Genomic DNA, 11,469 nt, shown 5'->3' with positions numbered 1-11,469 from the left:
CTTCTGCCAATCTTTTTCAATGTGTGCTTCTAACGGGGCAAATGTCTTTGAAAACATGTGGAAAGGCGTGCGCTCCACCTTTCAAAAATGGCTAAAGATCCAAACATTCAGTAACTGAGCGCATCCGATAAAACATCCTTCCCCTTTTCTCCTACAAGCATTTAGAGATCTAAAAGTCTCAGCCAAGATGGTTGGGACCGGGTTGACTCTTTGCCTCAGCTTTTCGAAGAAATCCACAACCGCAACTTCAATATGCCCAAGAACCTTCGGGAAGACGACCAGTCCGTAAACGGCCAAGGCAAATAAATCCACTCTTTTTAACACATCTGGATGATTCTGAACTAACTCCCGCAGAGAAAACCATGGGACACAACTGACTTCATTCTTTTTCTTTATTTGTTTTTCAACCCATGTATCAGTCATCCCCGTCAACTTCATTAGCTTTTTCTTGAAGGTCATTGGTTTAGGCTCCTTCACATATATCTTGTTGAGTTGCACATTATCGATGCGAAGCAAAGCGGCATACTCTTCTATGGTCGGAGTCATATCTTCCTGATTGAAAGTGAAACAATGATAGGCTGGGTCCCAGAATTGAACCATGGCTTGGATCAACTGCTCGTTCACATCAATTGCTATCAAGTGAGCTATATCCCCATACTTTTCAGTGAAGATGCTTCTAGTATCTGAGTCCCACTGCTTCCAAATCCTAGTCAAGTCTTCAAGATCATTCTGACGAGCACTCAAAGTCACACGCTCGGGAAGATCAGAGGTGTATCCTTCTTTCAAACTGTCTCCTTTCACTTTTTGAGTTCTCAAAGACCAATCTCAGACTACAGCATTTTTCTCGGTTACTCGTGTAATTGACTCCTCTATTAGAAACCCGTTTTTGGCAACCAATATTTAACCAACACCTTCCTAATGAGATGTCTACGATGCATGATGAAAAATAAGATGAAAAACAAATAACCTTGGTTAGAGACCACAACAGATATAAACAAAAGAAAAATGAAAAATAAAGACTGTGGAAAATTTAACAAAGTAAGCTATTCAATCATGCAATTTGGTGGAACAAACCCACATTTTTTTTGCCCCAACATGCTTTACAAGAAACCTACCCCACATACCATCAGACCATCTATCCGACCCAATTTATTAAACAGACTCAATTCATTTGCAAATAAGAAATAAAAGGTAAGAGGCGTTTCTCCAGTGTTCTTATTTTGGTAACTATCAAACAAACAGAGGTTCGGCATGGCTCTAATTGGGTGGCTCATACGGTTCACTATATGTAGTTTCGGTTCTAAAAAGGTACTCGAATTGTCCATACTGTCACCTACTAAGGCTAGTACGGAGCCTCGGTTATCGCCCGTCAGGGCTCGCAAGCTCAATTCGAGGGATTACATTTACTTATGCCTATGCGGAGGGACGAGTTAACTCACGAAAGCATAAGTCATATGTAACCCGGAAGTATTTCACTAGCCTGTGCGGAGGGACGAGTTAACTCACAAAGGCGTAGCATTTACTTCCACTTAAACGGACGGAGCCCGGGTAGAGAGCTCATGTTATGCAAGAATGCAAGTGCACGGTGTGTGGGGAGAAACTCACAAACCTTTTTATTTTTATTTTTACTAAAAAAAACAAACTAAAACCATAAAACTTAAAGCTGAAAAAAACGCGAAAATAAAATAGGTTAGAAAAATATTAATTTCAAAACCGGATGCGGATGCATGATTTTTCAAAACAAAATTCAAGGATCACGATTAAAAATTAAATTGAACAAGAAGTTTTAAAAATTTTGACAACACACGTTTAACACCAGACTCAACTCTCAAAAGTCCCCAGTGGAGTCGCCAGCTGTAGCGACCTAAAAAAAATTGGCGATGGGCGCTAGTCGAAGTAATCATTGAAAATTTGAAAACGGAGTTTCGATTTTATTTAAAAAGGGAGTCGCCACCGATCTTTTTTCCTAGGTGTGATCGGACACCTAATAAATTCCCTTTTTAAGAGAAAAAAATATTTTTAAATTTTTCTAAAAAAAGGGGTAACTTTAGGTCTACGTAAAAATCCAGAGAAAATTAGAGTTCGGGAGTCGGTTACGCGCGAGGAAGGTATTAGCACCCTCGCGACGCCCAAAATTGGTATCTCGCTAAACGCGTGTTGTCTTAATTTTCAAAAATACGAGTTCAATTTAATATTTAGTGGTGAACCGATTGAAACACGTGAATTTTGAAACACAACCCCTTTTTTTTTTGAAAAAAAACACGAATTTGTTTAAAAAAACGAGAATTTTTGAAGACACGGTAATTTCTTGAAAGCACGAAAATTTTTGAAACACAAAAATTTTTGAAATACGAGAATTTTTTTTTAAATACGGAATTTTTTTGAAATACGAGAATATTAGAAACACGAAAATAAATTTTTTGAGAACACGAAAATTATTTGAAAAACGCGAATAGTCAAGAAATTTGTAAACACGATAAAATTTTGAAAACACGAAATTTTTGAAAAAAGTGAAAGGTCGATTTTTTAACACGAGAAATTTTTGAAAACACGAAAATTTGAAATACGGAAATTATTTTTTTAAAAAACACGAATATATTTTTTGAAACACGGGAAATTTTATTATTATTATTTTGAAACACGAGAAATTTTGAAGTCATGAAAACTTTTGAAACACGATTTTTCTTTAAAAATACCGTATTTAACACGAATCGATGATATTCACCCCGATATGGCGATGAAACCATCGAATTAGTGTTAACTCAATTCAATTTAATATTTAATCGGGATTCTAATAAAACACGAGAATTTTTATTAAAATACAAGGATTTTTGAATATTTTTATTTTTAGAAGGGCGTCCCATATTTAACACGAACCATCGATATTCACCCAACATAGCGATGAAATCGACGGCTCGGTGTTAGACCAGTTCGTTGCCTTATGCGTTAAAATAATTTTTCTACTCTAAAAAATGAAAATATTTAAATTTAAAATTACAAAATGAAATGAGCATAATAATATAAATGCCATAGAAATGGGCTAAATTTAAAAAAAAAGAATTAAGAATTTACCAAGAGCCCAAATTTATGGGCTTGAAGTTTGATGATTTTTTTAGGCCTGCTGCGAATTGGGCCTGGGTTGCTTCGAATGGGCCAGATCCGGGTCGGGTCAAGGGGGTCGGATCTGCTGGTCTCTGGTCTGAAGCTGGGCGCGGGCTTGGACTACTGCTGTGCTACTGGGCCTGCGTTGGGCTGCGCTACTGGGCTGGCGCAAAAGGCCTGCTACAGGCCTGCTATTTTTTTCTGTTCTGCTGCTTGGGCTGCCACTGCTATTGGGCCTATTGACTGGCCTGTTACAATGTGGCCTGCTATCTTTCTTATTTTTTTTTCTTTTTTCTTTTTCTTTCTTTCTCCCTTCTTCTTCTTCCCTTTTCTTTTTTCTGTCTTTCAAATCCCAGCCACCGCTTCTCCACCGTCGTCCACTGCCGCCGTCGACTCCTCTTTGCACTCGGTGGCCGACGATTCAAAGGTAAATGCTTTTCCCTCCTCAAAACTTGATTCTTGGCTGCTACTTTTTGTTGATTTTGATCTTTTTTTTTTAAATTCTTGTTGGGCGTTTCTTGATTGGCTCCTAGATGGGACGGAGGTGGTTGTGCCGCAGTAGTGGTGGCGCAACGATGGCGGTGAGTATGGGATCGGCGGATGGGAGTGTTTTTTTTTGCTTGCAATTTTGCTGTTTTTTTTTGCTTTCGCTCCCAAAAATTTTTTGAACCCTCTTCTTTCCTCTCACTTTCTTCTTTTAAATCTTTCAACTTTGTCTCTTTCTTCTTTGTTTTCAGGTGGCAGCGGAGGAGGAGGAGGTATGCCAGACGACCGATTGGGGGTGTCAGGCGTGGAGAACGGGGCACGCAAGGATGCTGGTTGGGGGCAGTCTTGTCATGCCCAAAAGGACTGAATTGTAGAGTGTGCAAAATTTTTGGGGCAAAAACATAATTTTAGGAAAATATGTAGCTAAAATGTAATTTATAGAAAGTTTAGGGGCCCAAATGAAATTTAGAAAAGTTTAGGGGTAGAAATGTAATTTTGAGAAAGTTTAGGGGTTGAAATGTAATTTAGAAAAGTTCAGGGGCCAAAATGTAATTTTTATTTTTTGTATTTTTTATTTTTTCAAAATTTTATTATGACTATTTTATTAATATTTAAAGCAAACATTAAAAATGGGCTAAAACAATTCTAAAATTAAATCCTAATGGGCCCGATAATTAGGCCCATACGAGACCGACCCGACCCAAAATTCAACCCGGGCAAAATTTAGTGATTACAATAGTTTTAATTCGAACAGCTATCATCCAATATAATTGTTATTTGAGAATAACTCTTGTTTAGAATAATAGTGTTTCAAGAATGACTATGTTTAGAACAACCATTGTTTGGAACAACTTGTATTTAGAAAAATTATTTTTACCAAAAGAGTTGTTATTCAAAACAAGTTTTACCAAGAAAAACATCACCACAAAACAACTCTTATTTGGAACAACCTTTATATTGAGAACAACTCACTTTTGGAACAAGTCAAAATAATCGTTTAGGAACAACTCTCATTCAAAAACAACCATCATCTTGCATTTTAAGAGATCTTCTAGGAAAAATGTTTCACATGGTACTTCACCAAAGTAGAAGAAATGGAAGTAACCCCAGAATATGGTAGATTTCTTGGGTTATCTTCATTTATGGAATGTTTTGGAGAGCTTGGCTTGGTGGATTAGATATGAAGGTAGTTAAAAAGCTTCCTCTTAACCTTTTCTTTTAATGCTGAGTGTTTTTCTCTCCTTTTAGAAACATAGTGAATTCTTCTTCATTATTCACCATCACCCGTAAAACCTCTCACTATCACTTCTTAATTAATATGCAATTGTATCTTAAAAATATCTATTAATACTCTCATTAATTACTAGCTTTGTAACTCCTATTTTGAAAAACTATAAATAGGAGTCTTTTGCCACAGGCAAGAAGATTTTTGGCACTTTTGAATTTTTTTAGCATTTTGAACTCTTAAAGGATTCTTTCTGAAATTCTTTCAACTTACTTCTTGGTTAAACTTGATAGTCAACCATATTTCCCTTTCTCTACCTTACTGGTCATCACTTATTGCTACGCTCAGTATTAATGGAATTTTTGGTTAAAAGCACTATTTTAGAGTTAAATTTCATTTTGTCTTCTCTATTTAAAAAACTGGTAAATTAGTTTTGGTACGTTAAATGAGTGAGCAAAACAGTCCTTCCATTTTGGTGTTTATATATAAGGTATAATAATAAATTTAGTCCTAAATTTTACACATTTATTCAATTTGACCCATACTTTTTTATTGAAAGTAAATTAAAAAAATTAAATAAAGGGTCAAAAGGTTTTTGTAACAAATTTAAAAAAAAGCAATTAAGCTAAAATTTTAAGATTTTAAAAATTTAAAAATTTTATTAAAGAATAACAATCTTGACTCAATAAAAGAGTAGGGTCAATTGTTTTAAAAATCTTCTAACCATTATATTTTAATGGGTAGGTGTTGCTTTTTAATAAAAAATATATTTTTAAATTTTCAGTAAATTTTATTTATAATTTTTAAGATTTTTAATAACTTTAAAAATTTAAATGGGTTTAATTGATTTTTTTAAATTTTATTACTAAGGCCTTTTTGACCCTTTAGCCTTATTAGTTTAAAATTTTCTAATTTACTTTCAATAAAAAAGTAAGGGTCAAGTTGATAAATATATAAAGGTTGAGGCTAAATTTATTATTATATCTTATATATAAACAACAAAATGGAAGGACTGTTTGGCTCATCATCTAATTAATTTATATGGACTATTTTTAATAAAAAATTAAAATGCAATCCAATATATAAGATAAAAGGTTTTGTCGTACTTTTACCATTTTTTATTATTTGTATAATAATTATTGTTATAAACAAATTTAGAGTGTCTTTGGGGAATGTGATTACCTTCGATAAGGTTAAAAATAGTGGTGGCGATGAGATTAATTACTGTAACTGTAAAATAAAAGATTTAATTACACTACAATCACCGTCATCTAAAATCACCTTTAGTGTTATCAATTTTACACCAAATTTTAAGCCAAGAAGCAGACAAAATTAATTTTCATAAGAAAAAGACACTTATGGAATTGCAAAAAATAAAAAACATTATCGGTAAATTGCACTTTTCTTTTGTACCAAAAATTAGAAAAGAAAAAAGGAAAAGTAATTGAAATTTATAAGCATTATATATCACTTAATTTTGTTTTTTATTTACTCTTTATTCTAATTTTTATGATTTTTAACATTTGTAACAACTCTTCTTTGGAACAACCTTTATATTGAGAACAACTCAAGTTTGGAACAAGTCAAAATAATCATTTAGGAACAACTCTTATTCAAGAACAACTATCATCTTGCATTTTAAGAGATCTTCCACGAAAAATGTTTCACGTGGTACTTCACCAAAGTGGAAGAAACGGAAGTAACCCCAGAATATGGTAGAGTTCTTGGGTTATCTTCACTTTTAGAATGCTTTGGAGTGCTTGGCTTGGTGAATCAGATATGAAGGTAGTTAAAAGGCTTCCTCTTAACCTTTCCTTTTAATGCTGAGTGTTTTTCTCTCCTTTTAGAAATATAGTGAATTCTTCTTCATTATTCACCATCACCAGTAAAACCTTTCACTATCACTTCTTAATTAATATGCAATTGTATCTTAAAAATGTCTATTAATACTCTCATTAATTATTAGCTTTGTAACTCCTGTTTTTGAAAAACTATAAATTGGAGTCTTTTGCCACAGGCAAGAAGATTTTTGGCACTTTTGAATTTTTTTAGCATTTTGAACTCTTAAAGGATTCTTTCTGAAATTCTTTCAACTTACTTCTTGGTTAAGCTTGATAGTCAACTATATTTCATATATTAAGAATGTGGTTTACTCATACTATTATTTGAGTGATTAAAAATTTCATATATTTTAAATGAGGGAAACAAAAACAAAATAAATGGTCAAACAATTCATGCATCTAACCTTTTAAGTGAGGGAAGTAAATCATTTTAAGATATTTACTTGAAGCTTACAAATTTGAAAATTATGTTTTGTTTCAAAAGGAAAAAGAACAAAATTAGTGGTCAAACAATTCATGCATCTAACCTTATTTACTAAGGGAAATAAAAGTGAGTAAAGTAAGATATTTTAAGAGATTTACTTCAAGCTTACTAATTTATAACATAATTTTGTACTTTAATTTTATAATATCATTAAATATTTCATTCGGATTTATTTACATATACATATCCAAATTCACAACTTATTATTTCTTTTTCAAATTATATATCAAATTTTAGTTTTGATTTTCATATTCACTTAAATTTAGATTTTAATATTTTAATTTTAATTTTGACATAATGTAATACCTCAACTTTTTAATGTCATTGTCAATTTAAATACTTCATTTTGTCTAAATTATTGATTTTTTTCTTTTGAAATTATATAACAATAGTTAGTTTTCAATTTTAGTCCTTGTAATATGTTCAGATTGACATAATTTGGTACTTCAATTTTTTAAATGTCATTAATTAGTCTAAATATCATATTCTAATTAAACTGTTGATGTAAAATTTTAAGAACCGACAACATTGTTAAAATTCTCTGTTAAATTCAAGTTATTATATTGTCATTATTTTTCGTTACATGGCTACCAAATAAGATTTTTTTTTTTAAATTTCAACATATCACACCAACTAATTTAACAAAAGAATTTTGATGTTGTTAATAACTAGACCTAAATTTTAAATCCAAAAATAAAGAGACTAAATTCTTAAAATAAATAGAGATTAAATTTGAAATATAAGAATATAAAGATTTAAAACATATTTTGATATTTAAATTTTCAGAAATTCAAAAAATAATATTTGATTGGATATCATATCAAAATAAGTTTATAATTTAAATGTTTTAATTATAAAATGAATATATAGAAGGTTATTTTGGGAAGTACATATATATTTTAAAAGAAATGAAGTCTTTCTTTAGAGAAGAAAAAGAGAATAGAAGGAATGGTAAGAGAGGACAATGTTTAAAAAGAGGAGGCAGTTTGATTTCTTATTTATGCTCTTAACCTCTTCCTTCCATCATTCCTTTTTTTCAAATATACTTCAAATTTTATTAATATGGAGAAGTTAGATTTATCAAAATAAAGAAAAATAAACTATACCATAAATGGATCATACCTCTTATCCTCCTCAGGGTTGGAGCGAAGAATATTTTTAAAGTTTGGATGGTCATCCCACTCCAACGATTCCCACCATCTCGTGTTTGAGTCGATGGTAAGAGAAGGTGGAGCATATGCATATGGCTGCCCATTGCCAACAAGGGGAACAAATGGTGGAATTCTCTTCAATTTATAACAGTCTCCAGCAACTTGGATAAATTGGAGAGAATCGCAAACCATCACTCCACTTTTGCTGCAAATGCTCTTCAAATTTGGTAAACTCCACAATTCCAACTCTCTCAATTTGGGAAGATGGAATTTGATTAATGCATCACTCCCTTTTTCTTCAACTTCTGATGTTTCTGCTCCCAATATTTCTACTATCTCATAACATTCTGCCACCCAAATTTCTTCCAGGTTTTGGAGGTTTGGAAGCAACCAATGTGGAAGCAACGTCTTCATACTTGAGCATCTGCATACTTCAATTCGCTTAAGATGGGAAAAGGTGGCTGACGGAGCCGATGTTGATGTTGTTGCTGAACCAATTCCTGCATCTTTCATAAGAAGGGCACTCAACTTTGGCAGATCTCTAAGATGTAACACCTCGAGGCTCTGAAATGGATGAGCGGAAGAACAGGAAGAAGAGGACAGGGGAACAAGACACTCTATCCCTTCACACCACAAAATCCTACAAACCCTCAAGTCAATCGCATTTTTGAAGAAAGAATTATCATCCACTAAGTTTCTCAAATAGTCGCACTCTACAATATTCAACTCTTGAATTTCAACTGGGTGCATAATTAACTCACCTTCCCAACTCTGGACTCCTCCAATTGTTACCGTTTTATCTGTTATAGGATGAATTTGAGCAGGCTTAAAACATGAGCCCACCTGTAAATAGTACTTGATGAGATTTTTCTTACTTTGCTGCATTGAGGAGATGAACTTATTGAATTCACTGATGTCTTCGAAATGTCCGGTTAAGCACTCCAACTTCTTCAATGGTTCCATCTCCTCTACTTTTAGACTTGTTTCTTCATTGTCCACAGCAAAACTCAAGTGCTGAAGGTGAACGAGTTTTGGTAAAAGTCCAGCAGGTATCTCATTCAGAGTGAACACTTGAAGATCAAGATATCTTAGCTTTATCAGCATATCCATTCCTTCAGGGACTTCCTCAATTTCAGTCCCATAAAGATCCAACTTCTTCAATTCTTGAAGCATCGAAAGACATGGCAGACCTCTTAATTCTTCACAGCCACGAAGCAACAATGTTGTGAGGTTCTTTAGTTCAGAAATGGAATTTGGTAAACTCTCGATCTTTGTAAAGGACAAATTTAGGACACAAAGACAGGGCATGTTTATGAAAAAAGAATATGGGATCTTCTTTATAGGGTTATGCTGCAATAACAAGGTTGTGAGCAGTTGGCATTTTGTGGGCAGCACATCTATGGAAACTTCTGATATGGAGTTATGCATAAGTGACACTTTCTCAATATCCAGACTCCATTGCTCATTTTCTGGTAACTCTCCTAATTGCAGACCTGCTTGTATCATATACCGAGGATTCATTCTTGTGATCGACAATGCCATGTCTCTCACTGCATCATGCATTTTCATTTCTTCACTCGAGACATTTTCCAACAAGCAATTATCTTCCAACTTCTTCAAAATAACTTGACCCTTTTCTTTCATTTCTTGTCTTGTACCCATATCATCTATGAATCCTCGTCAATCCAAAGACTCAATTAGTTTATCCTTTTCAATTTCAAAATCTTCGGATATAATGCGCAATGTAAGAAACAATATTTCACTTTCTCGTCCTTTAAGTGATCGAAGCTAAATTTCAAGCGCTCAATTACCTCAGCTTCCACTCCTTCAACTTTCCCTATTCTCTCTTTTAATTCCCTGAGTGCATTTTTCCAAATAAGAGGATTATCTTCTCCTTTCATGGTACCAGCTACCGCGACAATTGTAAGAGGTAGACCCGCACATTCGTTAACAACATGCTTCAAAGTAGGCATTATAGTTGGACTTTGAACAATGTTAGGTCCAACTTTATTCAAGAATAGTATCACTGCCTCTTCTTCTGAAAGGGGCTTCACTTTTATCACCTTACAACCCATATACTTACGGACATTCTCCGAACGGGTTGTCAACACCAACTTGCGACCATTGTCGCTACTCGCTCGGGGATCCCAACTTCCTCTAGAGAGACTTTATCCCACACATCATGTAGGATTAGAACATGCTTTCTCGCATTCTTCAAAGATTTCGACAAGATTCTTTTCGTCGTCGAGCTTGTCTCCTTCTCGGGCCAATCTTCCTTCAACTTCAAAGCATCGCAATATCATCTTGTACCTTCATGACATTGAACTCCTTTGATATGGTAACCCAGATTACCTTTCGAATCTTTGTTGCTTTAAAAGATCATTGTGGATGTGCTTCATGATAGTGGTTTTACCCACACCGCCCATCCCCAAACCCCAATCTTGCTCACCTCCTCCTGCATCAAACATGCCCAAATCTCATTTCGACGACTTCCCTCCAACTAGTTCGATGTTGGCAAGAAGAACCCAAAGACTTGGACCATCCATGGCAAGACCTTCAGAGGCATTAGGAGCTTTATCAAGAAATCCTTCATTTCTCGAGTCTTTTCATCAACCACTTCCGTTGCAAGCACGACAGAGATATCTCCCATTCCTGACTTCGTTTTCAACAACTTGTGCTTCCCTAATCATCTCTTTCACATCTTTCAACCAATTTTCAACTCCCTTCTTTGGCATCTTCCCCAGAGGACGAAGAAGCTCTGCTTTCAATTGCAGCTCTATATCTTCCATTTTGCAATTCAATTCATCTCTCATCCTCTTGAAGTTTCTCACATAATCGTTCATCTTTCTGTGATATTGCAAGTATTTACAAACAGAAGTTCCGAGACAATTTGCAATGGCAACAATAGGCTCTACGTAATCCATTGCTATGTCTCTGCAATGCAATCATATATAACAGTAGCAGATAATGAAAATCTGTGAATGTATTGGATGAAGTATTGATATGTCTGTAAGCATGAAAAGGAAACATGAATGCAAGTTTCAAGCAATGGCGTTTGTCGATGGAGCTATGGATGGGTGGCGACGAAACATGATGAAATTCGGTCCCCGTAATCAAGCTCTCAATGTGTATAAAATGATAGATTCAAGTGTGCAAGAGTTGATTCTGAAGATGAAGAGG

At 34.1% G+C, this 11,469-nt stretch overlaps 2 protein-coding genes across 2 annotated transcripts; one reads left to right on the top strand and one right to left on the bottom strand.

Annotated features, from left to right (window-relative positions):
• Positions 1-3,355: 3,355 nt before the first annotated feature.
• LOC105766469 (uncharacterized) lies at positions 3,356-4,196 on the top strand. Its single transcript, XM_012585948.2, has 3 exons — positions 3,356-3,529; positions 3,636-3,683; positions 3,840-4,196. The coding sequence occupies exons 1-3, from the start codon at positions 3,359-3,361 to the stop codon at positions 3,960-3,962; spliced, it is 342 nt and encodes a 113-aa protein (XP_012441402.2). The 5' UTR covers positions 3,356-3,358; the 3' UTR covers positions 3,963-4,196.
• A 4,042-nt stretch (positions 4,197-8,238) lies between these two features.
• Positions 8,239-9,951, bottom strand: LOC128041121 (disease resistance protein At4g27190-like). Its single transcript, XM_052630462.1, has one exon. The coding sequence runs from the start codon at positions 9,949-9,951 to the stop codon at positions 8,239-8,241; it is 1,713 nt and encodes a 570-aa protein (XP_052486422.1).
• Positions 9,952-11,469: the final 1,518 nt, after the last annotated feature.

The sequence above is a fragment of the Gossypium raimondii genome, chromosome 5, assembly GCF_025698545.1.
Source record: "Gossypium raimondii isolate GPD5lz chromosome 5, ASM2569854v1, whole genome shotgun sequence".
NCBI classification, from domain to species: Eukaryota; Viridiplantae; Streptophyta; class Magnoliopsida; order Malvales; family Malvaceae; genus Gossypium; species Gossypium raimondii.
The sequence above is the reverse complement of the archived record's forward strand: the minus strand, read 5'-3'. Positions and strand labels throughout refer to the sequence as shown.